Source organism: Acinonyx jubatus, chromosome A1 (assembly GCF_027475565.1).
Source record: "Acinonyx jubatus isolate Ajub_Pintada_27869175 chromosome A1, VMU_Ajub_asm_v1.0, whole genome shotgun sequence".
Taxonomy (NCBI): domain Eukaryota; kingdom Metazoa; phylum Chordata; class Mammalia; order Carnivora; family Felidae; genus Acinonyx; species Acinonyx jubatus.
The window spans coordinates 230,217,194-230,245,182 of NC_069380.1; the positions used below are offsets into that span (position 1 = coordinate 230,217,194).

The 27,989-nt window shown below is 50.1% G+C and overlaps 1 protein-coding gene and 1 long non-coding RNA gene across 4 annotated transcripts in view; one reads left to right on the top strand and one right to left on the bottom strand.

Annotated features, from left to right (window-relative positions):
• Positions 1–77: 77 nt before the first annotated feature.
• The window catches only part of ADCY2 (adenylate cyclase 2), a 409,723-nt gene continuing 381,811 nt past the window's right edge, over positions 78–27,989 (bottom strand). For 2 of the 3 annotated variants that reach the window (XM_027074055.2, XM_027074048.2), the window contains 5 exons: positions 24,911–25,057; positions 23,034–23,141; positions 9,768–9,882; positions 5,272–5,396; positions 78–891 (listed from right to left, as the gene is read on the bottom strand). In XM_027074055.2, coding sequence (XP_026929856.1) covers positions 739–891; positions 5,272–5,396; positions 9,768–9,882; positions 23,034–23,141; positions 24,911–25,057 — 648 coding nt within the window. In that variant the 3' untranslated portion in view covers positions 78–738. Of the gene's footprint in view, positions 892–5,271; positions 5,397–9,767; positions 9,883–23,033; positions 23,142–24,910; positions 25,058–27,989 lie in introns of those variants that run through there. The other variant, XR_008290071.1, reaches the window with a different exon arrangement.
• On the top strand, positions 12,907–16,663 carry LOC113603688 (uncharacterized). Its single transcript, XR_003425378.2, has 2 exons — positions 12,907–15,882; positions 15,990–16,663. It is a non-coding gene; the product is annotated as an uncharacterized LOC113603688 (long non-coding RNA).

The following is a 27,989-nucleotide window of genomic DNA, read 5'->3' on the forward strand; positions in this document are numbered from 1 at the left end:
GATGGAAAGCCAACCTCGGCTGTGGAGCAAACCGCAGGAGAAGGAAGAAAAGGGGGGAAAAGATACAGACTATAAACCAAAGTACGTAAAACTTTTAATGAATCAACCTTACAAAAGACAATGGCATCAAAACGTCGGACGCGTTTGGTACAAAACTGGTCCTAGGTTATGAGAACTAATTCTGGTGATGGGTGGCTGCACGCCTCTGGCCCGAGACACGACAGAGCAAGGCGACAGGACCGTGGGTCCTGTGGATGGCCGCCGGCGATGAGATACACTGGGTGAACACAGTCAACTTCCATGTGGGGCGACGGAATCAATTATTCACAAATACTGAGTAATATCGGACTAGCGGATGCGGTTGGCCAGCTACCATATTTTCCAGGAAAAAAAAAAAACATGCACTGGAAGATAATATACACCCCCTAGTTTTATTGCCTTAAGAATTTTTGTTTATTTCACCTCTGTCATCTTTGTGAGTTCTCTGAGCGCATTTCTCCCATAACACACACTCCTTTTCCTTCTGCTTAGGAGTAAGCACAGTGCAAGTGGCAGAGCGATCTTGGGACACGTCAGACACCAAATGGTATGCCACCAGGTCAGAGGAACGAGTCTGAAAAGGCTCCATAGGACACAACAGAGCACGCACACCAAAAACGAGAGACAAAGCTCGCAGTCAGAAAGTGCATTGTACCTTCCCGGAAGTACAGTCTTCTTGCCGAAGTGGAGGCAACCCCCTCAGGATGCCACGTTGCTCTGGGAAAGGGACCTTGACATTTCTGTGTTTACAAAGTACGTCTTCAGCTCCCCCTTGCCTTTCACGTTGATTATTCCTCGACATGTGCACGTGTACCCCAGGGTCTGGAGGATGAGGCTTGTCTCCTCAGTGACCTAGAAGCACATGGACAGACGAAGGAGCGGTCAGTGTCTACGAAACACAGCCTCCGGAAGGTCGTTTGACCGCAAAGATCAGGAGCCAAAAGACATTCACGTTCTCTGGCCCTTTCATTCCACTCCTAAGAAATTAGAAGAAGACAGAATCACGCAGGAGAAGAAAAGCCTTTTAGGGACAACACATAATTTCATGCTGCAACGGTGACAGACTCTAAACCACCTAAAAAGTCAAGTGATCTTCAGGGCGGTGTAAACCAGGATGCTGTCATGATCCCTATCGTGGCCCAGACCAGGAAACAAGGCAGGATCTGTTCACCCCCAAAGGAAAAATTGAAGCCCAGACCCACGCTATGACTTCAGCTACGTGAAGGTTACATATTCACATATAAGAGACTTGGAAAGGGGCACCTGGGTGGCTCAGTCGGCTAAGCATCCAACTCTTGATATTGGCTCAGGTCATGATCTCACGGCTCGTGGGATTGAGCCCCGTGTCAGGTTCTGTGCTGACAGTGAGGACCTGCTTAGGATTCTCTCTCTCCCTCTCTCTTTGTCCCTACCCTGCTCCCTCCTGCTCTCTCTCTCTCTCAAAATAAATAAACTAAAAGAGAGAGAGAGAGAGAGAGACCCGGAAGAGGGAAAGTAAATCAAAATATACTGTAGTGGGATGTTACAAACTGTCATGAATGTCATTTCACAAAATCATGAATGTGAATAATGGATTTTAATTCAGATGGGAGAAGACACCTTGAGAAGCACCGTCAGCTCCCGGAAATGGCCCCCTGCTTCGGCGAATGCTCGAGAACAAAACTAAAAGGACACTAGGGGTCTGCACCAGCCTTGGCACGGGCATGACACGCTGAGTCAGGTCTTCTCAAGCTTCCTCCCTTCACCGAGCTGACACACAAGGTGACCAGGGCCGGGCCCCTCTCTTGCAGCCTGTCGACCTGATTCCCGCCGCTGCCCCGCGAGGCCAGGACCCCCACTGCCGAATCGCCTCGGGTCCCGCTGTGTCTGATGGCAGAGGAATTTCCCGGGTAGGACGGCCCCTCTCTCTTAGGGGAGAAGGGTTGTACCGAGTCCTGCCCCATCTCAGCCTGAGCGTGCACCGTGCTCTCCTCGGGGGCCGTGTCTGGGGATGACAGCTCAGGTCTGTGTGGCATTTGTCTGCTTGAGTGTTGACGAAGCCTCCTGCTGAAGACGCTTTCTCAAGCAGAGGCTACCAATATAGAGGCCTCAGCTTCAGAAGTGAGGGCAGACCCCCGTGTCAGGAACACAGTCCCCAGCCAGGCCTCCCAGGAGGTATCTGGCTTTTGAGCAGAGAGGGAGGAGCTGTTTTTTTCCAGAAACCCCTGGTAATGCTGCTCTGAAAGCAGGGGAGAAAGCAGAGGAGGAGGAGGGGGAGGAGGGGGAGGAGGAGGGATTTCCTCCCCTTGCATCAGAGGATGAACATGGCACCCGTGGGACCCGACCACCTTGGCCGTGTGGGTGGCACCCACATGCTGTGCAGGCTTGTGAACAGCACAGCAATGGTATCACACGATTTTGCTTTTGGGGTGGGTGCCGTCGGGGGACCATGCAGTGGTGGGGGCAATGGCCGCAGCAGTGAGCCAGCCTCCTTGAGCCTGGTGGCTGAGAGAGGTGTGAGGCAGAAATAGGAGGGCTGTGCTTATGAGAATCCAGGGAGATATCCAGAGGCCCCCAGAAGCAAGGGTGAAGGGTGCCATATAAAGATCTCAAGGGTAGGCTGTTGGAAAGAGCTGGAAAAACCACCCTGTCTCCCTGTACTTTGACTCCATGGCCAGCCCCTAGCACAGGGGCCAATGTGTGGGTCCTTGGGACCCTTGTGACCAGAGCAAGAAAAGAGGGTCACAGGTGCCATATGTTCATGTCCTGTCCTTTGCTAGCTTGAGCCCAAGTCCTGGGGAAGGACAAGTGTAGCTGGGAGGTGAAGCCAGGGGCACAGGAAGGACTCTGGATCCTGGGGAAGAACCGAAGGAATACGGACAGAGCCGGGAACTCAGATTACAGACAGGGTCTCATGATGAGAGTTCTCAGGCATAATCAGAATTAGAGAATTCCAGAGGTGTCTGATTTCCGACCTGCCACAGAAAACAAACACATCTGTTGGAGCCTCGGGGGTTAATTCTGCAGTCAAGGTGTTTACTGGTGTGAAGTATCACCACGGGCATTTGTGAGCTATCCCTTGGAATCTGGAACACCGACCACACAATTACCGTGAAGCAAGGAGGAGGGAGCTGTCTCCCCGATGAACAGCGGCCAGTATGCCTCCAAGCCCGGGGGCGGCCTGGCTGGGTGACACGCGGGCTTTCTCCAGTGTTCTGTGAGCTTCCAGGCTGGAAAGCGTGGTGGGCATGGATGTTCTTTAATCAAAAGGACCTGTTCCTCAGGCCCGGGAGAAGCTTTTAACGATCTCAGCATCGTTTCTGATTCTTCCTGGCGTCTCACTACTTTCCTTGCACGTAAGTGGAAATGCGAAGCTACCGGAGACCGAGTGAACTGTGGCCTCAGGAGAAGGAACCTGCTGGACACAAGCCTCCCGGCGGCTGAGCTGAGTGAACACACGCGGAGGGGCTTCTCCTCCAGGCTCCGGGTGCACAGAGACCCTCCAGGGTGCGCTGCTCAGCACTAAATCACCTGGAGTTTTATGAGGCCCAAAATCCTCCTGGAGACGGAGACACGGGAGCTCTAGCTTTCAAACACTGACCTGCAGGGGATTACGACCTCCAGGAGGGAGCACTCTCTCTGAACAGCCTGTCTTAAATGGGTTTTGATACGTATCCCAAATGCTTGAAAACCACTTGGAGAGTCGTGAAACATGTCTTCTGAATGTTCCAGGTGTGGGAAGGGGTGGGGGGGGGGGGGCTAGGTTGGCCTGCAGGTTGGGAACGTGTGTCCTTGATAGGAGCACCCTCTCCCCACACCAGACACAAGACCCCACGCTGTACAGGATCGCTGGAACATCCCTGGGGCATCAGGAACGACTAATGACATGCAGGCAGAAAGCCCTTGAGGCCGTGGTGCCATCATGGCACGGGTCAGCGAGGTGCCAAGGTGGTAGACCGCGCCTCTCATGGTGGGCATCTAGGCCATCTCCACACACCGTGACGACCACTCCAGCCCCGTTTCTGGCGAGAGCTTTGTCTGGGTTGGCTCTCGTGAGCACAGCCAGCTGACTCTTTTCCCCTGGCAACGTCTGGGTCTGATTGGGAAGCCCCAGACGTTCCTCTCCGCCCCACATCACCCACCACCTCTCCCCGTTCTCTGTTGCTTACTTTTGGCAACTGCTGACTAGTCATCCGGTGGGAAGAAGGTGAGATATAGGCCCCGTTCCATACAAAGATTAAAGATATGCTACAGAAGCAGAGGCAGGTGAAGAGTGTGAAAAGCAAGTAGGCAGAAGTTTAATGAGAAGCCCGCTTTTGATAGCCCTGGAGCTGGTGTCTTCGGCAGAATTTCAGAAAAGAACTCTCAATCTCCATCAGAATGGTAGGAGGCAAGGTTACCTGAGGACAGGGGTCAAGCAAAGGCACACAGAACAGGGACTTGTGGAATTCTCCATAAAGGGGGGTGGGGGGAGAAAAAAGCTTATTATTTGCGTCCAGTGGTTTTCACACAAATTTGCCACTTGGCAGGAATTTATCTTCCAGAAGTGAAGCGTGGAATCTGGGGTGAAATGGGGAATCACTGCGTTTTGAGGGAGTGGCAAATAGAAAGCTCTGCACAGACACACACGTGCACACGTTCTTCTCATTAGGAGAGGTCGGTCTCTCCTTCCAGGTGTGTGGCATTCTGCCCGAGCAACCGCCCCTGCGTGGATTCCAGTGCCGTCCGTCATTCTCCATATCCAAGTCCCATGCTGGCCCGATTTGGCGTTGCCATTTCATATCACCCTGAATCTCGTCCCTCGTCTTTCCCCAGTCGGCTCCTTTCTGCCTCCTTCCAACTCAGCCTCTGGGACGGGAAGTCTGGGGGCTCTGTCTGGTTTTGGTTGTACAATCCCTCTCCCTTGCAGGGCTCCCTTCAAGGTTCTGGTGCCAGGAGATGGAAGAGGAGAGAAGGGGCCAGCCTTGACTCGCTCAGGTGTCAGACTGCCATGTTGATCGTTGGCCATCGTTGACTTCCTCCAAAGCTATAACCTTTACATTATTACGTTTCTCAAGTATTGTTAACGGCGAGTGCAGAAACGGATGACCATTTCCCCAATAAAAAAGACTTATGTCAATTTCAGGTTCTTTTCACCATTGAAATAACTACCAAAATTCTTTGTTCTAATACATCATTGTCATTATGATGATGCTCATTTATGACTTCGAAGAGGATAGACCTGGCCCGTGATGACGGAGCAGACTAGATTACCTGTATTTTGTCCAGCACGCCGGTGCTGTCCATCCTGCTGGCCACATTCACGGTGTTGCCCCAGATATCGTATTGTGGCTTCTGAGCTCCAATCACACCGGCTATTACAGGCCCATGGTTAATACCTGCAATGCATCAGAACCGGGCAAGAAGACTCAAGTTACGACGACTGTCTTCAACAGAAAAGTTGTACAAGAGGATTTCTGAATCATCATTATGCAGCCAACATTAGCCCAACTCACGGAATTCTAAAACAAAGAAAAATAATTTGTTTCTCTTCTTGGTCTTGATTCATACACAGGTACCCAGATATCGTTTTTATTCCATAATAACATAAAGTTGGCTATGCTTTCAAAAAACCCAAACATTGTATCAGGACACCTGGGTGGTTCAGTCGGTTGAGCGTCCGACTTTGGCTCAGGTCATGATCTCCTGGTTTGTGGGTTCGAGCCCCGTGTCGGGCTCTGTGCTGACAGCTCAGAGCCTGGAGCATGCTTCAGATTCTGTGTCTCCCTCTCTCTGTCCCTCCCCGGCTTGCGCTCTGTCTCCCTCTCTCAAGAAAATAAACATTAAGAAAATTAAAAAAAAACAAAACATTATAATAGTTTTCTTAAGTTTTTTTTTTTTTTAAAGATCTTTGATTTGGGGAGAGAGGAGAGAGAGAGAGAGAGAGGGAGAGAGAGAAGGGGAGGAAGAGGGGCAGAGAGAGAGGCAGACAGAGGATCCAAACTGGGGCTTGAACTCACCGCAGGGCTCAAACTCATGAGCTGTGAGATCATGACCTGAGCCAAAGTTGGTCACCCGACTGAGTTTTCTATGTTGCTACATAATCCTAGATAAGAGATGATCACTGTTCTCCAGCAGTTTTGCGGTTAATGTTAATTTTTGAAATATACATCTTTCTGTTTTAAACAGCTACACTGAATGGATATACCACATTTACTGGCAGTTTGGTCACCGATGGACTTCTGGGTTCATGCCAACATCTTGCTGAATCCGCCACTTGCCCCCACACCAGTGTGGCATTTTCTACCTGCTGCGCACTGTAAAACTCTGGGGATGCTCACAACAGCCTTGTGCGGTGGGTACTGTTATCACCACCTCTGGATTCAGGCAAGAAAGCAGGAGAGGGCGCCATCAGACAGGCAGCAGATGGCAGTGGCAGCCAGCTCTGTGGCCCTGCTGGTAAGGATGCTGCCATGAGCTTCCCGTGCACGAGGCTTCTTCCCACCTTTCAGGTTGTTGCCTTTGATGATGTCCCAATGCCAAGTTTACTGAATTCCAGAGGACCATGTTTGTGCCTCTGATTTCCATTGCTAAAGCACCTTCAAAGGGCTCTCTCAACGCACACCGTGCTAGTGAGGGAGTCTACCCAGGTCAACTTTAGAACAATAACAGGTCCTAGCATGGGCAATATAGAGATTTTGACGGAGTTCAGATTTGAGGAAATTCCTGGGAGAGGCCCCCAAGAGCGTCACGTTTGGATGGGTCCTGGGATAGACAGGCTCGTCCCTGGGGAGCAGGTGCAACCCACAGGCCGTCTCCGCACAAGTGGGGGGATGTCTCTTTTGCTTGGGTTCTTGTCCCCCTTGAGCTGGGCTCTTTACAGCTCTGCACTCATCAGAGTGAGGACAATCCAGCCTCTGGCATAAACCTCCTCACAAACTGTGATTCTCCAGGGACAGCCATCAAAAGGTTGCTGGGGAAACTCAGGAGGCACCACTCTCCAGCCCTGCTGCCCCCTGGCTTGCCCATGTGACTGCCCAGATAATCAGGCAGCCTGGGCCACCACTAACAGAGGAGGCCATTGCTCTGATTGTCCTCTCTGTAGCTGCAATTATAACCCCACGGTTATTACGTGCTGACACCTGAGCTCAGCGTGAGCTTTCACACTGCCCGAGACACGGAGACGGCACCTGCCATCTCCTTAGAAGTCTGATCAACTTCTCTAATCAGAGAGGCCTGGGATTCTCTCCCAACTCCCATGCACCAGGTAGGATGAGTCCTTGCCCCAGGATCTCAGTTCAAACACACAGACCCATAGTTATCCCGGGAGTGGTGCGGAGGAAGGCCACGGAAATAGAAACAGAGTTATTGACTTCGGTTGATTATGCCCTAGGTATGTGTTCTCTCCTAGATCTAGGACTCCTGCCTTGCTGCAGGAGTCAACTTGTACTGATTAATGAGGGTGTTTTTGAGATCCCTTCTCCCACTGCTGTACTGCTTAGTGCACTACGGATTGTTAGAGACCCGAGGCAAAACTTCCTCTTTGCAATGGAGAGGTAGGCAGGAAACGGTATAAACGGCATTCCACAAAACCTCTGAAGGTACGCAAGAGGCAAGAAAGAAATTCTGCTTTGCTTTTGCGGAGTGCTCAATAAAGCCCACACTGTACTTTAGACACCCCAAAGAATTTAGTCCAGCCGCTGGCTGCTGGCTGGTGCCCTCAAGCCCCCTCTGCCATCAGGTTTCCTCCAGGCTGCTGAATCCTGCTGGGTCAGCGCCTGGCGGGGTAGGCAGTGGGGAGAGGCTGGGCTGCTGACTGCTGGCACGGGGTCAATCTCCACTTAGCGCAGGAATGTGCTCAGATTTTGGTTCCCGCTGACCGACTGATTCTGCAGCTTGACATGCAGAAGAGGACGTTAAGAGTGAATTCAGCATTTCTTATTTATATCATCTAATTTTTTTTTTTTGAAGTATTACTCTTCCAAGTTCCTACCATGAACTGCCACTGGATGGCGCCACACACCCAAGTGCAGCAGGGCAGGCAGACCCCTGAGAGAGAGGCCGAGGGGTGGGGAAAGGCAGCCCCAGAGGCCCGTGAGACCTTGAGCTTCCTCAGAAACCTAAAAGAGCTGCCATGTGGGGTGACTGTATAGACGTTATTAGTTACTCAGTCATGAGTGTAAACACTCAAATTCTTCTCGAAGAAGGCCTATTCAATTGCTCGCATTAATCTGGAAAATACCGTTAAGGTCCAAGACCAAGAAAGCTGTGATGTTTGGGGAAGTAACACATGTGATCAGCAAACACTGATCTCTATTTCACTTTGCGGTAAAGAGCGGTAGTATTTTGTTTTGAATACGTTTACTGATCGAGCAGATCGTTCCAACGTGGAATAAAAAAAAAAATTTTTTTTGAGGGTAGTTTGAAAGGTCGAGGAGCTCACTTTCTAGGCTGTCAAAACAATAAAGAAGCTCGAGGATCTAGGGGACGCCTGCATGGTGGATGTGGTCAGCAGGCTGGGGGGAAGCCTCCCACCGGCCTGCCCCTTCTCACCTGGGTATAAGGTGAGGCCCATTGTGCACGGAGGTGAGAAAGCATAAAGCAAGACGTGTCCAGGTGCTAACAATGAACAGAATATGTAAGCAGTCAAGAGGCCACATTATAAGAGATATAAAAATATTTCTGGGTTTTAAAATTCAGAACATAGAGCAAAGGAAGAAAACCACTCGCCATTTATCGGGATTTTTTTTAAAGTTGAAATCTGTATCCAAAAGCAGGGAAAAGCCATTCAAATGGAATTTGTTAAAAGAGCTCCTCTTAGGTGTGCTTGCTTTCAGAAAAAGCAAAATGTGTTGCCAAGAGGAACATAAAATGGTCAAAGCAGCTCTTACCAATCACAAATGGCCATAACCACAAATATGGCAAGACAGCCGTGTGCTAAGCCGAGCACGTAAAACACACTTTTTATTTTTACAGACGTTTGTGAAAGACAAGTAAGCACGAAACATGCTCATGGACCAGCTTAAAGTAAGCGAAGAGCTTACTAGAAAATTTAATTTTGTTAATGTTTATTCTTGAGACCGAAAAAGTTTAAATCTTAAAGGAAGCTGGCCTTTTCTTTCAGGGCTGAATCTTCAATCAGAAAAGCTATAGCGATTTCAGAACCTGGGACGTACGTTTGGGGCGTTTGGAGGTTGTGAGCCTAGGGGTGTGTGCCTATTTCAACAGCTCTAAGCTGCCTTAAAACTTTTTTTTTTTTTTTTACATTTTTGGATCTCCAAAGTCTGGATGCATCTTCCAGCTCATGCTAATTTCACTGGCAGCTGATCCTGAAATAATATCGTGGTTTGCAGTCAACGGCTCCTCGGGATGGTCTGAGGCCACGCACGCCGTGGCTGGCAGAGGGGCCCTGGCAGGATGAGGCCGTGGGACTGAAATCCAGCTCACGGTCCACTTGCTAGACATAGTGCTCGCAGCCTGGGTCCAACCAAAGGGGGTTTTGTTTTCTACTTTGTACTGAAGTGCCTCAGAGGCTCCTAACTTCCCTGAGCCTGTCCACCCCCTGCTCCCCCAAATTCAGCCCTCCTGCTGCACTCGAGACACAACGGCCACGACTATAGCCCGGCGTGGCAAGATGGCCGACGGTCCCGGTGCGCCTGTGCCCTTCCGCCCCCCCCCCGGAAGTCAGATCCCTTCACACAACACTTCCGGTGCGCCTGTTCCTTACGCCGTGCCCTCCCCCGGAAGCCGGTGCTCTTCACACAACGTACCCACTCGCAGCTTGAAGTCATTGAAGGAGTGTTTGTTGATAGCGTCCAGCTTCCCCACCAGGGCAAAGGCAAACTCCACCATGGTGCCGATATGCATGTACTGTCTCTCGGGCTCCTGAGAGGAAACAAACACATGCACGTGGGGTTAGAGGTCAACTGGCAGGGAAACGGTCCCTTGGGTCACAAACCTGGGCTCCAGGCAGACAGCAATGCTTGAGGTCAAGGGCCGCAATGCCCGGCAGACAGGCGTGTGTGAGGATTACCCATCCTCCCAAGGGGACCCTGTGTCCCGGTTCATTCTTGTGGCCGCGGGCAGACACGGAATGGGACCTATGTCGTCTTAACCCAGAAACTGCCGGCAGAAGACACTTCGAGGAGGGGCTGGCTCCTGGTTCTCTGCTTGCCCCGCATACCTGTCTCCCCCGTTCTCCGCTGGCCTCTGGCTCCGAGGGTGACCTCTGACCCCTGCGGGACTGGCTAATGGGAGGGCCAGGGAAGGTCAGGGAGAGCAGGGCAGAGAGGTCGGGGTCCTTTCCTCCCCTTCCCTACTCCACACCTGCCACACGGCTCACCTCGGTTCTGGAAACACTCCATCTTCCCTTTTAGGGGAAGGGTGTTATGTGTCTCCCCCCTTCTCCCAAATTCATAACCTCCGAATCCTCAGTATTTGCTTTGCAGCTTCTCATGGCTATCATTAAATAAGAGATTAGGATCCAATGAGGGATTAGTGACGAATCCAGCATGACTTGGTGCCCTTCTAGAAAGAGGGGATTAAGACACACAGAGAAGGCGACACGAAGAAGCAGGGGAAAGATGGCGTCTAGGAAGCGAGGACAGAGGCTCAAGAGACACCAACCCCATCTGCACCTGATCTCTGACCTCTAGTCTCCAGAAGTTTCTGTTGTTTAAGCCGCCCAGGCTGTGGTGCTGTTACAGCAGCCGGAGCCCGCGGATACAGGGGGGTAACGATTTCCTGCCTTTACTGTCCCTGGGGGATTTATCGCCCCTTGAGAAATAGTTATCAAACACATAGAGCTGGAGAAAAAGACCAGTTCAAGGCTCCCAGTGAAGGTAAGTGGGAATCTGTACTCCCATTTACTACTAATTTCTATTTCTATTTCTATTGCTATTTCTATTGCTATTTCTGTTACTAATTTATATTTACTATTAATTTGTAACACCTATTATATTTGTATTTCCTTTTGAAAGTCCCCTTTGTAAAATTTCTATTTTGGGTTATTTTATAAACACAGGTTCTTTACTATTATATGCGTATAACTCATAAAATGTGTTTACATGTCCGAAAGGTTCCCGCTGCCCCAATATTTAACGACTGGGCACACCAAGAAGGGGCGTGAGATGCAGTCCCAGCGCTGGCCTGCATCTGTGGCTTGTGGTTTAGAATCAGTGCGGTCTTTTATTTCCCTCACTCGTCTGTGAGCTCCCCAAGGGCACAGACTATGTTCTATTAATCTGCGTCTCCACAATATGAAAGTGTCTGGCCCAGGAGAGGCACCTGATACGTGTTTATCGAGAGACTGCATTTAGATCGCCGGTCGGGTAGCCGAGAGGAAGTGCGTAGGAGGAAGGGAGAGCCTTGCTGAGCTCTGGTGGAAGGTCATTGCCGACTGATGCTCGTTTGGGAAACATACACCCGGGGCAGGGCGGGGTGGGGGGGCACTGACGCACCCACTGAAGTGGGGGAAGGCTCAGAAGAGGACACAGGGTATTCAAGTGGGAAGACGGGGAGTAGCCTCAGCCGGCTGGGGGAGGAAACAAAATCAGTAAGGATGCTAGAAATACTTGAGAGAAGAGCAGGAGGGGCGGCCCTTTGTGGAGCTCAAGTGTTTGATCCCGCAGGGGGCCCCAGCAGAGCAAACTCAGAGAGAGAGAGAGAGAGAGAGAGCTCTCAAGACGGTGAAAGGGGAGGGACGTGGTGACCATGGGGCGCATTCACCATGGAGGGTGAAACCAGCAACCAGCTCTGAGGGTTTCAGGAGGGATGAGGGAGGAGGACAGTGGAGACAGGGGATGTGTCCTGCACCCTGAAGGTGACAGGGGCATGGAGAAAACCAAGGTAACGGCCAAAGGAGAAAGGAAAATGACAATGGGGTTATTCCCCGAAGGAGTCAGGAAGGGTAGCACCATGCAAGTCTCTCGATGTAAACACGGATGACACCTGAGTCGGATCATTCTTTGTCCTGGGGCCGCATCCTGCGCCCTGCAGGATGCCGAGTGGCACCCCTGGCCTCCTCCGAGAGATGCCCCCTTCCAGGACTGACAAGAAAAAATGTCCCCAGACACTGCCCAATGGCCCCGAGGGGCAAGCAGCTGGCCGCTGAGATCACTGCACGAAATAACATAAACACGAGCAGAGGAGTCACTGAGAACGTTCGTTCTTCCTCTCTTTGGAGAAATCCTATCATTCCAGAGAAAGACCAATGAAATGCTACTGTTGCCACAAATCCTCAACTTAAAAATTGCGAGAGAAAATCCACACAATTTAAACAACTGGACCTATGGAACACACTGCCAGCTAACGTCAGTGAAAATGCCGTCATTTCTTTTTTTTTTTATTACAGTTTTTTGTTTTAATTTGAGAGAGAGAGGGGGAGAGAGAATGAGTGGGGAAGAGAGGCAGAGGGAGAGAGACAGAGAATCTCAAGCAGTCTCCGTGCAGAGCCCGACACGGGGCTCGATCCCACAGCCCTGGGACCGTGACTTGAGCTGAAATCAAGAGTCGGACACTCAACAACTGAGCCATCCAGACGCGCCACAGAGACATTGCTTGACAACGGTTCTGCTCTTCTGTCAGAGCTCGCTAATGCTTCTGGTCTCGTGACCCACGGGGACGGTGTGATTGGGAAGTTCATGCCTCCAGTCCGTTGGAAACATCTTGCTCCTAAACAGGAAGCACAGGGGCTCCTGGGGGGCTCAGTTGGCTAAGCGTCTGACTGTTGTTTCAGCTCAGGTCATGATCTCATGGTTCGTGGGTTCAAGCCTGGCTTCGGGCTCTGCGCTGACAGTGTGGAGCCTGCTTGGGATTCTCTCTTATCTCCCTCTGTCTCTGCCCCTCCCCTGCTCTCTCTCTCTCTCTCTCTCTCTCTCTCTCTCTCTCTCTGTCTTTCACACACACACACACACACACACACACACACTCTCTCTAAAACAAAATAAACTTAAAAAAATAAACTGGAAGCACGAACTCTTAAATCAACAGGCAGAATCCTGCGAACATCACGACTGTTCCAGCAAGGGGGACAGATTTGCCACAGGGGGGGAAATGGTTGGCTTTCTCCTGAACCATGGTAAGACAAACCAGCTTCCTCCCCTGATAAATGATTACCCAATCTGTTTTCATGCGGTGGGCGTAAGCTGGAGGTTTTACTTGACCTCCGTGATGAATGAAGAGATTGAGTTCTGGGAGTGGGGTTTAAATCCAACGTCCGTAACTTGTTCGGGCTTAGTAAACCCTGGAAAAAGTTATGCTCGGTCTCAAGAAGAGCTCAGTTCGTTTCAAGCAGTCTTTATAACTGAGCTTTTGATAAATATTTGATGACAGTATAAAGCAGCTCTTTCTCCCACGACCCAAGTGATTTCTGTGAGACGTCTCCAAATATTTAACCGACTTCCAGGGACATGGCAGTAGACACACTGAGCTCCCGGAACACATCTGGCGAGCCGTTTGCTTTGGAAATTCCACCAGCAAGGAGCCCTGCTTAAGTAAATGCGTCTTTACTGAGGTTGTTTTGTAACTCAAGTGCCTGTTTGGTAAACACCGAATCTTTTTAGGCTGAAATTAACGTACACCTTGCCTCCTTCCTTGACCTCTCTTCTCTCCTCCCTTCTCTTCGTCCACCCAGCAAACATTCACTGTGCCCCTGCTGTGGTGGTATCTACCTCATGCTGAAGGTTTACAACCGCTGCCCAGGAGCTGTTCTCCCCTTGAGGCCCCTGGGAGATCCCCTGAGGTCTGTCCTTTCTCTGAAGGGAACGTCCGCTGTCGCCCCGGGGAGCCGATTGGCACGGCCTGAAGATCGGCTCGCGCCTGGGGAGACACTCAAGTGTCCGGAACCTGTCAGAGGACACCCCTGGGACTCACAACGTCCCAGTGTGAACCCAAACCCCGAGGCACGAAGAAGGATTTATGGAAAATGGCCTGGCTGCTAGGCCATCTGTGGACCCGTCTAGACTCAGTCAACTCACATTCACTGTTTTCCACCCACCTCACTTTACAGAGAAAGTATTTTACTAGAATGCACATTAGGGGATGTTCTAGCAAGCACCCCCCCCCCCCATCACGTTTTAAACCATTTTCCATGAGAAAGGTAGTTGCCAAACACACGGGTCACTCAGACCCACTGTCATGGTTATGAGGGTCCATACCTGATGTGGCCCGGTTTTCAAATATACTAATGGAGGAGTGACAGTAAGATCGTCCGTGCGGACACTGGAACGCTGACCTTGTGCCAGCTGCTGGGAATTCTCGAAGGCTACACAGCAGCAGTGTGCCTGAAGGTATTTAATCCTCACGCTGAGTCCCGTGAGGGACTTTCTGTCTTCGTCCCCACCGTGCAGATGGGGCAAGGGAGGCCCCGGATGCTTCCTAACGGGTAGGAGCCGCACAATCAGGCTTCCCCGCCAGGAGTCTGAGTCCGGGGCCCTGTTGTAGCAGCCCTGTCGACTTGCCCCCCACCCCGTGTGCATCTAGAACGCGGTGGGAACTGCGCCATTGGCATTTTATGGGTCAGCCTCGAATCTTCGCATCTTGGTGTTTCCTTCCACTTTAACACATTTTGCGCTGCACTCAGTTTCGTGAGCTTCCTTGGGGTAGATTTACGCAAAAGATGCACAAACGTGTGAACAAACAGGTAAGCAGTTTTCCTTGATAGCCTTGATGGTAAATGGTGGCAGGTGGGTTGGATGATGAGCCTAAGAGATACTCAGCTGACGGAGAGCTATCACCGGGAAGTCGTCACGAATGGTTCTGGAACTGCCCGCCACCCCCGTGGACAGCTGAAACCGTACTCGGTATCTTCGAGCACGGACGGTGCATCCAAAACTAACGTTAGTATTCCATGTCCTACGAGACAGCTTTTCTTCTTGACTCTCCTGCTTTGCCGATGGCATCATCAGCGGCAGATCCCTAAGTCGGAAACCCGAGATGCTGGCGAGCCTGGCCTTCTACGCCCCCTCCACCGCGGCCCCTCGGCTCCCAAGTCCGCCTCGCATGGGCACACTTCTGCCATTCACCTCTTCCTTTATTTTCCTCAGGACCGCGGTTTACATCCTGACCACCGCTTGTCCGAATGTAGGAAGTTCCCGAATTAACTGTTGGTGCTTTGGAATCAGGCAAAACTAGGTCCAGCCCCAGGTTCTATAACCGTTAGCTGTGTGGCCTTGGCTGAGTCACTCAACTTCTCTGGGCATCAGTTTCCTGGTCTGTAACGGGACAAGAACTACCTATCTCTCAGGGTTGTGGGTAAGGTGAAATGAATTTGTTAGATGGATGCAGCCTATATCCTCGGGGCTCAGGATTTATTTAGTTTCTTTCATGATGGTTTAGAGAAGCAGGTCACCCTGACGTGAAAAGCATCGAGGAGGAAAATGTCCGAGACCGTCTCATGCCCTCGTTCAGAACCTTCTCCCTTCGAACACACTGGGCATCCTACGGGGATGCCCGGCTTTGACAATGACCTAAAAGTCTGCCATTTCCAGTGTCTTTGAGACTCTCGGTGGATAGAGTGAAGATCAGTGGTTTAGTTTCTTTCGGTTTGCAGCTTCCTGTTAGTAGCACGAAAGCAGGAAGAGATTTCACTCTGCTTACAACACATCACGGTAGCTTTGGTGTTTGTACAGAAATACACAGCATCGGGTGCCGCTTTTCATTTCAGCAGAGACCCGAACTGTTTTCTACTTTCTCCAGTAAAGGGAACTATGGTTATTAGTCTCAAGGTGTGCTTTAGCTACCAGGAGCCCGGCAGCAGAGGGTCTCAGAGCGACTCCCCGATTCTCCCGTGGTCAACCTGGCAGAGACCCCTTGCTGTGGATGGCTGTTTGCACCCCCAAGAAATTCCCATGTTGAAGCCTAATGCCCAGGGTGATGGATTAGGAGGTGGGGCCTCGGGTTAGGTCATGTGGGGGGAGTCCTTGTGAATGGGATTAGCGCCCTCACTAGGAGGGGCTGGGGACAGCTGGCTTCCTCTCTATGCCTTCCGCCAGGTGACACACAGCGAGAAGACAGCCACCGGAAGACCAGCAAGAGGGTCCTCGCCAGACATCTCACCTGCTGGTGCTTTGGTCTTGGACATACCAGCCGTTGGAGCTGTGAGAAGTAAAGGTATGTTGTCACCCAGTCTATTGGAGGTTGCTAGAGCAGCCTGGGCTGACCGAGACCGTCTCCGGTTTTCCCAGACACTCTCCACGTCACCCGGCATTGGAATCGTTTGCACACATGCCTTTCCCGGACTGTAAACTTCGGGGAACGCTTGCCACAGTGGGGAAAGGAAACACCTGCTGGATGTCCCACGAGCTCAGTAAAACCTAGAACAGCCGAGCCTGAGACAGAGCCATTAACCTGAGTCGCTGGATGCGGATGGGAAACGTTTTTTCTTTGCTTTGTTGGCAACTCAGTTTTGCTAATAACGCTGGATGCGCGAGTGTAGGCATCTCATGGGCTGATCGTATGGAGCCTGGAAACTCATCTGGGGGACGGGGGGAGCCAAATAAAGGAGACACGCTGGCGCCCTCCGCAACGGTGTCTCTATGGGGTGAACTGGGCAAGAACCAGATGGAGCCAAGGGTAGTGCTTAGTAACTACCCTCAACCTGCCACTCTGGGTCCGCTGCTGAATTTGTTGGCATATAATAAATAAAAATACTAAATTCATTTTAAAATGATTGTAAAATCAAGTAGTTTTTACTTACAACAAATAAAATAATTAAATAGACTAAAAAGAGACTAAGAATACAAATGCTTTCTAAAATTTTGAAAAGCACCAGTGCTCATTCCAGGGTGAAGAATAAAACCTCCCTGCCTCCTCCTGCTTCTCTGCTTCTTCCCTCCCCTGTATTTTCTGGAGCAACGAATTATTTCCTGTCAAAGTGGTGCCAGCAATGAGTATCCATCTACTTGAGATTGTGAATGAGAGCTCGTGGTTTGGTTTATCACAGCAATAATATAATCCAAGCGTGAATCTGAATGCAAAGTTTTCATTCTTGTGTTTTTGTTTCAACCTATTTAAGTTGTCAGTGATGTTTCTCTGAAAAAGATCAGAAGCATTTATATAATGGCTACGGCCAGAGAAACCCTGGTCATTGACTAGGCCACGAAGGATGGTCTTCATAAACCACAGAGCCCCTCGGAGGTCGAGGAGGCGAGGCTCTAGAGTGCAGCAGAGGGAATGGGGCAACAGGGAGTCGTGGGGAGTGTGGCAAACTGAGAACACGCTCAAGTCTAAATGAAGCAGCTGCTTCTACGTTCCAGCTGATGGACTCTGTCATCGGGGATGAAGATCAGGTAGATAATCTACCAGTTTTCAGGAGAAGCCGGAAATGATAATTTTTTGGTGAAATGTCCTTTTTCTAAAAAAAGGACTCTGTAAGTCAAGAAAAACATACTTGGGACCACAATTTGCTGTCAGGGTTTACTCTGCAAAGGCCATGGCATGGAACAAGCAGGAGGCTTTGCACCTGGGTGTCCTGCAAGCAGGTGAGGTCCTGGCAGGTGGGGGCGGGGTGCCGGCTGCTGACTTCCGTCCCTGGACGCCTACTTGTCAGGCGCGTGTTCACGGAATCACGAGTGGGGTTAGCACGCCAGCCTGTTCTCAGTCTGACGTTTCGTTTCTTGACAAATGCCTGCTTCTTTTAAAAACAATCAGTTGTGATGCATAATGCAACCGACCATTTTGTCACGTTGCCTTTCAGCTTAAAATCAGAATGTACCGTTTCATTTAAAAAATCCAAACAAAGGCGGTCAGCCCTACTCTGACCAGGTATTGACAGGCTGCTATGCATCCGTTTTCCCAATGGAGAAGTTATGCCTGCCCCCCAAGTAGAAAATGAGGAGGTTTTCTAGTCTTACATGTAAGAGCTCGATTTCAAAAGGCTTTTACCCAGATAACTCTGCCTCTTTTGGGATTTAACGAAAGCACGTTAATCCTTGATGAACCCAATATATTTTGCAAATCGAATGTCTCTTGTTGCCAAACTAAATATTTGGCCAAACAATACGTAGCAAGGTTTTTTGGCTTACAATGAGGAAAACAAGTAGGTAGGTTACAGGTGGGTTACAAAAGGCAGAAGACATGTTCATTTCAAATATCTACATTGATATTTATCAAGTGTTATCCCCCCACACCAATCAAACGTAATGTGCTTTCCCTGGAGCAGACTTTCACTGCACTTCAAAATATTTCTAGGATGACCTTACCAAGATCTAATGAATGCCCGAAATAGAAATAGCTCATATGGAGTACATTCTCTGCAGGGACATGACGACATATCATATTGCATTTATGTCCGAAACCCTCGTAGCTGTTCTGTTGGAGGGAGCGATAGTAACAATATGCAAAACAGTTTACAAGTCACAACTGTATTACTATGGCTTTTAGCATTTTTATTACCTACTGTGGCCAAGGAGTATTTTGCATATTAATGCAGTCTTCCCAATGGCCTTATGAAATGGGCACGCTCCCCATTATGTAAGGACACGGGAGCGCAGAAAGCTTAGCTACTGCGCTAAGTCATGAGTGGCCTCACTTGAGACTCACGTTCTCTTCCACTCGAGCTTATCGACAGGGGTGACCGGTAAGAAGTTGGGAAGCAGCCCAGGGGTGGCTAAGAAGGCCAGTCTGGTGGGTGCGGTTGATGAAGGCAGGAGGGATGGGGCAGGTGGGAACAGGAGAGGTGGGCTAAAGTGAGGCAGGAAGCAGCAGTGAGTGACGGGCACAGACGTGAACGTGGCACGGGAGGGGTGGTGAAGGCGCCCACGAGGCAGCAGCAGAGCTCTGGACCAGCAGGGGAGCCCTGCCCCAGGGTTGGCAGCCCAAGTCTGTCGCTGCTTGTTCTCTCCGTGACCTTGGGCAAGTTACTTCACTGCTGTGCCTCAGTTTCTCCTTCTCCATCTGTAACATGGATGGTTGGCAGGGGGGATCGCTCAGGCTTGTCAAAAGTAGACTCAGGAGGCATTGTGCGAGTGTTTGGAAACGTCAGGGGGAAGAAGGAGAGGGTTTGGATCGGGAGTGGCAGGTGTGTGAAACAGGGAAGGGAGCCACCCACTGTTCTGGGAGGTTAGGTGGGCGCCCTCTCCGTCCTCCACCAACGAGCCGGAGTAGTCGCCATGCACACCGCCCCCTGCTGGGGGTTTTGGGGACGCCGCCTACGACAGGGCACTACGATCTGGATGGTGGATAAGAAACGCACCTTTGCAAGAAAGCTGAAAGTGATACGCTGCCCGTGGGAGGCAGGGAAATGGGCTCTAGACACAGGAGGTCAGAGGAGGCACAGTTGCTCAGGTCAGGGCGCAGGACAAGCTTCCGTGAAAGTCGGAGCTTTGCCTCTGTGGATGGTGTCTTCAGTACGCGTGGGACGACTTGGAGAACGAGTGGAGACGGGGCTCTCCAGCGCCATCCTCAGAGACACAGGGGATGGCTGGGGCCCCGTTTTGGGAGGAGGGGGACGGGAAGAAGATGAGGGGGTTAGAACTGGCTGTCCCTGGAAAGCTGGAATGGTAGGTCTGGCCCCACGATCAGGGTGGCAGGTGACGGTTTTGGCAGGGGCTGAATCCGCAGAGGGGATGGATGGAGACCCCTGACTGAGAGCAGCTGTCAGGGCAAGAGCACGGACAGTGTCCCAAAGGGATGGACCACGGGCAGGTGACAGACAAGGGGACTTCTAGGCGAAGGGGGCCATCAGCTCTACCGGACGCCGCAGGCAGGACTTCAAGAACGAGCGGGAGGAGTACACAACCCGGCTGGGGCTCTGGAATGTGGAAGTGCTTCCTGGTCTTCAAGAGTGGGATTTCTGTTGTTGTTATTGGGGGGGGGGGGGGAGGGGGGGAGGGGAACGGGAAAGATAAAGGCGGCGGATGCGGGCGATCAGTCCACAGAGTGTGCCCGAGGGAAAGGAGAGACGTGGGCTGCAGGGCCGGGGTCTGGAGGAGGCAGAGTCAGGGAAGACAGGCAGACGCGTCAGGCTTTACGGGACGGGGGAGGATGCGCCCACCCCACACGCTGAATGCTGAGTGGGTCTACACCAGCGACGCCTCTGAGAATCTCCGCGCTGAGCCCCACAAGGGATCAGAAAGCGGCTACCGGTGAGCTAAGGTCTGGACTGGGCGTGATCAGGCCAAGTGCCCTAAATGACTCCGAGAGAGGAGATCAGCTGGAGAGGCCTCAGAATCAGGGCCCAGATGACAGGAGGTGAGTGAGGCGCCCCCCTCAGGCACAGAATTTAAGGAGGCACCAAAAAGCTCAAGAGTCATGATAAATGACATCCTGATGCAGTATTTTAAAAATAAAAATGCAGAAAAATCCAGAAGGAATGTAACAAAATTTTAAATGAAGGTAAGTATGTGGTGTGAATTGTGTCCCAACCCAAATTCCTATCTTGAAGTCTTAAAATCCTCCCAAGAACTTTTTCTTTCTTTCTTTCTTCCTTCCTTCCTTTCTTTCTTTCTTTCTTTCTTTCTTTCTTTCTTTCTTTCTTCTCTTTCTTTCTTTCTTTCTTTCTCTTTTCTTCTTTCTTTCTTTCTTTTTCTTCCTTCCTTCCTTTTTTCCTTCTTTCCTTCCTTTTCCTTTCTTTTCTTTCCTTTCCTTTTCTTTTCTCTCTCTCTTCCTTCCTTCTTTCCTTCCTTGCTTTTCCTTTCCTTTTTTTCTTTCCTTCCTTTCCTTTTCTCTTTTCCTTCCTTCTTTCCTTCCTTCCTTTTCCTTTCCTTTCCTTCCTTCCTTCCTTCCTTCCTTCCTTCCTTCCTTCCTTCCTTCCTACCATGTGAGGGCACAGTATGAAGGGGGCCATCTACAAGCAGGAAGAGATGTATCCTGCAGAAACTTGATCTGGGACATCCAGCTTCCAGAACTGTGGGAAAATAAATGTCTGCTCTCTGAGCCACTGAACCTGTGGTGTTCTGTTATGGTGGCCCCCTCGCTGACTGAGACAGCTAAGTTCCGACAGCGCCTTGCTGAACGCCTTAGAGGCTGAGGCAAAAGGGCTATATACAAGATTTCATGTTATTTTTTTTTAATGGTTAACTTTTCCCACGACACTAAAGGTGTTAAAAAGGTATAAGTTTGCTTCCATAAAGCCAGGAAGATAAGTTCTGTTGTTGGTATAATTAAGGTACTAATTGGTATTAAAATAGTGTTATACATTTCCATACCTATATACTCCAATTTCCCAATAGCTTTGTCAGCACTTTAATATTCTGTCAGTAAAAATCCAACCACTAGAAATATACGCTACCATTTATACAGGGCGACGCGTTCTTCCTTTTGCCTTTGGCACCAAGATGGCTTGGAAGGATACTGCTCAGAACCCAAGATAAGATTCTTCTGAAGTCTCTTCTGCTGCCATTTTACTTTTCCTTATTACTCAGGTAATGCCCACCCGTTGCGAAATAATAACCTGGGAGCAAAAACCCAAGGAGAAGAGCAAATGGGATACGTGTTACCCATTCCCCTGGAAAACCACTAGCGTTAACTTTGAGTCAGATGGTTCGCCTTCTAGTCTCGGCCCATGAATACTGAGGAAAAGAGCAGGAGCTCTGCTTAGCATGCCGCTGTCCCTCTGTCCCTCTCTCACTCCATCAGGTCTGTGGGAGGCGCGGGAGAGGGTGCAGCCCTTCCTTTCTCAGGGGGGAGTCGGCCTGCCTACAGCAAGCTGTGCTCTGGTAAGTTCTGTTCCTCAGATGCACCCACCCCTGCCTCACAGCAAATCTGTGCCGGTGCCGTCAGGGAGCCCGCTGTCCTAAAAGGAAGGAGGGGGTCTTGTTTACTGACCCACAGTCTACACAAGCATATCTACACATCCACAGACACATACATACACACAGAAACAAAACACAACCTTCTCAAAACTACAGTTTTTTTGAGAAAACCTTCTCAAAACTACAGTTAATTGAAGATAACTCAATTTTGCCCAAGCCACCTTTTCAACCAAATTTCTAAGTGGTCAGCTTGGTTTTTAACCGCATTGGTTCTTTTTTTTTTTTTTACTGTGTATTTATTTTGAGGGAGAGCACAAGTGGGGGAGGGGCAGAGAGACAGGGAGACGGAATCCCAAGCAGGCTCCACGCTGTCAGCGCAGAGCCTGATGTGGGGCTGATCTCACAAACTCTGAGATCATGACCTGAGCAGAAACCAAAAGTCAGACACTTGACCACCTGAGTCACCCAGGTGCCCCTTGGTCACATTTTACAATTTTTTACTTATTTTTTTTAATGTTAATTTTTAAGAGACAGAAACGGAGTGTGAGTGGGGGAGGGGCAGAGAGAGAGAGGGGGGCACAGAATCTGAAGCAGCCTCCAGGCTCCGAGCTGTCAGCACAGAGCCTGACGCGGGGCTCGAACCCATTAACCGTGAGATCATGACCTGAGCCGAAGTCAGATGCTCAACCGACTGAGCCACCCAGGTGCCCTGACCACATTGTTTTTATTTATTTTACTTATTTAAAATTTTTTTTAATATTTATTTATTTTGAGAGCCAGAGCAGAGGAGGGACAGAGAGAGACAGAGAGAAAGAGAGAGAGAGAAAGAGAGAGAGAGAGAGAGAGAGAGAGAGTCTCAGGCAGGCTCCAGGCTCTGAGCTATCAGCACAGAGCCCCATGCGGGGCTTGAACTCACTAACAGTGAGATTATGACCTGAACTGAAACCAAGAATTGGACACTAGACCAACTGCGCTACCCAGGTGCCCCTTGGCCACACTGTTTTTAATCAAAAGACCAGGAGCCATCTTTTAATAAGCCATCTTAAAATAAACCACTCCAATCTACTTTCTTGTAGATTTATCTGGAATCAAGCAGCGACCAGATCTTTTTTTGTTTTTGTTTTTTTTTTTTCCTATCCCTGTTGACCGGAGAAAGGGGTTCTGTGACCGGACCCTCAGAAGCCTCTGGATTTCTCATCTTTTTTCACAGGATCTTAATCATGGAGGCTTAGGTTGTACACACAGTACACTTTATGAGTTAGTGTGTGGCCGTTCTGGCTCCAGGGATGATCCGTGGGTGGAACCAAGGCTCAATGAGCTGCTGTGCGGCCGACACATCCGTACCTGGGTATGCTCCTGGCTGGGCACGGCGCTCAGACCGGTTGCGGCCATATACGTGCTGCCGATGGTCTTGATCTTTTCAACTCCACTGAATTTCGGCTTGGACAGCAGCTGTGAAGCAATGACAACTGTTCAGTTACTCAGTTGGGTGCAGTGTCTAAAGACATTCTCCAGTTCTAGTTCATGGCAATAGGAATATGAACGATTCCAACCGCTGCTTATTCACATTGCAACCTCGGGCTTTGCTGAGAAAGAATGCTTTATACACTCCATGAAGAGCGTTGTCCTTGGAAGGAACTGCAGCATAATGATATGCTTCCAATTAGCATGAATTACCTTTTAATCTGCTAGGGAAGGAACCGGGATAAATTATGATGCAAGCGATAACAGTCTCAAATAAATTTCCCATCTCTGTGTTTAAAAGGCCAAACACAAAAGTATGATTCAGTGAGGGAGGTCTTCCCTGCATGGTGAGGGTGATTTATGACCACTTATGGTGCCGAGCATTGGCTTTTGCCTCTGAGCTCTAGATGTAAAGGGAATAATTATCTAGGATGGCTCTCCCCATCAGCTCTGACCCTAATACTTCTTGTCCCAGTTTCTGGTACCAGTTACCAGCTCCCACTGCCTCCTCCCCGGCCAAGTACATTAGGACTTGGGTTGGGATGGAGAAAATGTAAAAATAAGAGCAGAAGCTATAGGAAAGAGAACGAAGGGGTGAGAGAGGAAGGGAAGGAGACTCTGGGAGGTTCTTTATCTGCTCATGAGGCCAAAGGCACCAACTGAAGGCTGGGGACATCTTCCTGACCTTTTGTTGGCACTCCTGCTTTCAGAAGGGATTCTTTCAAGATTCCATGTCAGAGGGTCTAAGGCAGATTAGCAAATGCCTGTACCTCATATCCATGAGCCAATCCAACCCAAAATAGCCCTACCATTCACCCACCCGTACTGGCGAGCATTTATTTCACTGAGGGGCAGCTGTAGCCAATAGGCCACTGTTTCTCACCAGGAACCTGGCATAACCATGGGAGGCACTAGTTGTCATTACTTCGCCATAAGTCTTGAGTCAATCTCATGCTGACAATGGTGATAACAGAGAAATGCACAGGTCACACACGACATTTAGAAGCTTGGCCTGCAAACATCACGTTACGTAAATAATTTCGTCACGGTATTTCCAAGTTCCATGAATCCCAATGAACCTCTGTTCATGGATGTCAATTTTGCTATATTTTGCTTGATATTTATAAGAACGATGTAGCAGCAACATCCTTAAAACCACTGGTGTGTTTGTTCTTATCAGCAAACAAAACACGTTATTCTCTATGTAGGCAGAATATTGAAAATTGAAAAATGATACGTATTTCAAATTACGAAACATATACTGTGTCCCTTCTCAAATATGTTATCCCTCATCCATATTGCTTTTTCAGTAATAGAGCGTATCATCCCTGCACAGTTCAAGTTGATATCTGACCTTGGAGTATGCCGAGATAGACATGCCAGTCATCTACTATGATAAATACATTCATTATTTGTTTTTGTATCAACCGATAAGCAAGTATTTTCCTTGGAGTTCAAGCCTTTTGAGAAAATCCGCCAGCAAACTGGAAAGACATTTTATTGATACCGGTTTTGGTACTGGTTCCTAGGGAACACACTACCTCACAAATAAAATATATCATTTCTCCAAAATTAGTCAAGGACCATAACAGAGCAAAAGGCTTTCATCTTTGTCCAGCCACCAATAATTACACCAGGAGACGTGCATTAAGACACGCCACAGGATCGGACTGACTTCAGATGGGATGGCCACCAGAATGCCGAAGCTTGGGATGGGGGCCACTCTGGCCTGTCAGGGGTAACTCTCGGGTACCTACATCATCAAAGTCGGCGATGATCTCGTTCAGGAGCCGAAGGCATTCCAAGCCCTCCTTGTTCACATCCGATTCTGTGTAGAATTCCTTGAAATCCGGAATGGAAGCAAACATGACACAGACACAGTCGTAGGACTGGTGGTACAACTCCTGCCCGGGAGGAAAGCGAGAGTTGAGCACTAGGAAACCTTGTAAACAAACATGCTCTTAAGACAAGTGTTTCTTTATGTGGGGATTGGTGAAGAAATCACCCGGTACCCCCCTGCATGTGCCCCAAACCAGCCCCCGGCCGCTGAGCCCTCAACACAGTGTTTCCACTGCCACTAGCAGCCAGTAGGAGGTGTCCTTCTGGCAAAACTTCTCTGCCATCGTTGCCTTCAACGATTACAAGAGATCACAGACTTCTGGCTTCAGAAAGAAATGTCCTGTAAGCAACTGAAGGCCAACAAAACGATCTCCCAAACTACTGTACTAAAATGACTACATCGTCATGGCTACATCTTTTGTACTGAGGTCTTTATGCCTGTTTTTCTTCAGTGTCTCCTGAGAGGAGCTCCTCAAGTTACCTCTTTACCCCAGAAAGAACTGACGACACTCCCTGGGTTACTTATCCACATCGAATCAAACGCCAACTCTGTTTATTCAAGATAGGCTTTTGCTGTTAAATACAAAGAGGCTCATGCTTCTGCATCCGTAGACATGAATAAAATTACAATGTCTTCTAAATACAATTTTAAGGCGTTTCCATAGTTTTTTTTTCAACACACAGTGAAACTTTGAAGTTCAGTGAAGGTTTGAGAAAGGAAGGGTTGTTACGTGGGCAGAGAGGCTGGTCCTGGGTGTGAGGACCTGTCCCCCCACTGGCGCTGGCTCATCAGGGCCCTCAGGTGGCATGACATGGGCAGGAAGGCCAGGTGCCATGGTGGGCGCAGGGAAACGCTCCCTCCGCCGGGAAATATGAGGAGAGTTCTGTCAAACAAGATGGCCACCCTCAACGTGGACGGAAGAACGCAAGTCACTGGCGCTTCCTGAGCGCCTGGCAGGGTGAGGCAATCCACTCTGCATGAACGTTGTAGTGAGCTCTGCTCTCTGAGGCACCAGACGAATCCCCCCACTGGGAGAGCGCACTTCGACAGCACCGTAACTCCCAGGTTTGGTGGCCTCTCCAAGGAGCCGTTCTTCCCCACTGAGGTCTCCTCACAAACACAGCAGGCCAATGGCGGCCCATGGACGGTCACAACCACTTCCTGGAAAAGCTAGCCTCAAGTCAGCTTCCTGTTCTCAGGGCCAGCCACCAGTAATGCCTTCTGCTACGACCTCACAATCTCTATAAAACATGTGAACGACAGAACCAAGGGTTTTCTTTTCCACTCTGCTCTCAACGTGGTTGCGCTGGCTCACCGCGCAGACCTGTTCTTTGTCCGAGAAGCTGCTGCTGTGAACATTCATATCCTGGGAAGACAACCTGTGACACAGATGACTGTCAAGTTGTAGGGGCTGGCAATGCTAAGCCGGGGAGTCAGGGTTTACTGGGAGACAACCCCCTAGAAGCCCCTGCTAGTTAACGATGCCAGTTTTTTAAGAGAAGTATAAACTTCATAGACTTCCCTATTCTTTTTTTTTTTTTAAGTTTATGCATTTATTTTTGAGAGGGGGGTAGGGGCAGAGAGAGAGAGAGAGAGAGAGAGAGAGTCCCAAGCTGTCAGCACAGAGCCCAGTGCAGGGCTTGAACTCAGGAACCGTGAGATCATGACTTGAGCTAAAATCAAGAGTTGGACGCTCAACCGACTGAGCCACCCACGTGGTGGCCCACTGACTTCCCTGTTCTTAAGGAAAAGGAGCATATCTGGCAAGACAAGGAAATGTTTTCTGCACCTTGCATGTCCCCACTGTCTGTGGATACTGGCCAGAGTGACCGTCTGGGGCACGATGATAAAAATAAGCTCGGAGCGGTCAGCACTGACTCAGTGCCTGCTGCCTGACGGGGGCAGCTGTCAACACTCCACAGGAAGTAACTTGCCCCCAACATCGATCCTATGAGGCTGGCACTCTTACTTCAACGTACGGATGCGGAGACTGAGGCAGAGGGCAGTTACAGTACTTGCCCAAGGTCGCAGTTACCAAGTCTGATGCAGAGTTCCCTCTTACAGGTGCTACACTTTACCCTTGAACCTGGATCTCCTGATGACCGCAGGCCATGCTGCCCAGATGCAGGGGCGGTGGGGGTCTCGCCCCACGTGCAGGTCATGTCGCTTTACCTCTCTCCTTTCCGTGGGGGTCCTTAAGGGTGTACAGGAGTGGGAGACGATGAAATTGCCAGACTGGACCGACTCGCAGTTCGGATAAGGGTCCATTTGAACTGCACTGTGTTGGGGTCCAATAAAATCAGGTCTATGTATTGGAAGGGGTCTGATGTGTTATCTCATTCCACTGTCCACAAACAGGAATGCATGGGACAGTCACCGGTGGGTTTTCCGGCCCTTGGGTGAGCTCCAAGCCTGCGCATCATTTTTGAAAAGGGCCATGGGTTATTCTGCTAGGCAGCCTTGGTTAGGAGTCACAGGCTGAATGACAAAGTAGAAGGTTGGGGGAGCCGGATGATGCACCAGGGCTCCCAGCAGGCCTAGGGGCCAGGACTAATCTCTGGAACCCTGGTCAGGCACTCTGCAGGTGGTGAGTGCTGCTGGGGGCTTGGGCTGCAAAGTGCTCACCCACTCTCTCTCTAGATCAGTTTCCTGGGACCTTCGTTGAAACACCAAGGATGAGTGTGGACCTCTGCCCACCCCCCCCCACCCCCCCCGCCCAGTCCCTGATTCAGGCTCGAGGGCTATTCCTGAGAAACAGGGAAACTTCACCAATGGGAAGCTTCATAAATTCTCTGGAGCCAGGGAAACGTGCAAGGCTTAGAACCATACCCCAAACTCAGGTCTTTGGGTTGGTCTTGGGGCCAGAGTGGACCACAAGCCGACTGGCTGGTGGTCTGACCTTAGCTCGTATTTCCAGAGGATCTGGGTATGGGGGTAGGGCACGTGGGCAGACTCCCAGGAGAGTCTGGAGTTCAAGGTCTAGAGTGGATGACTCT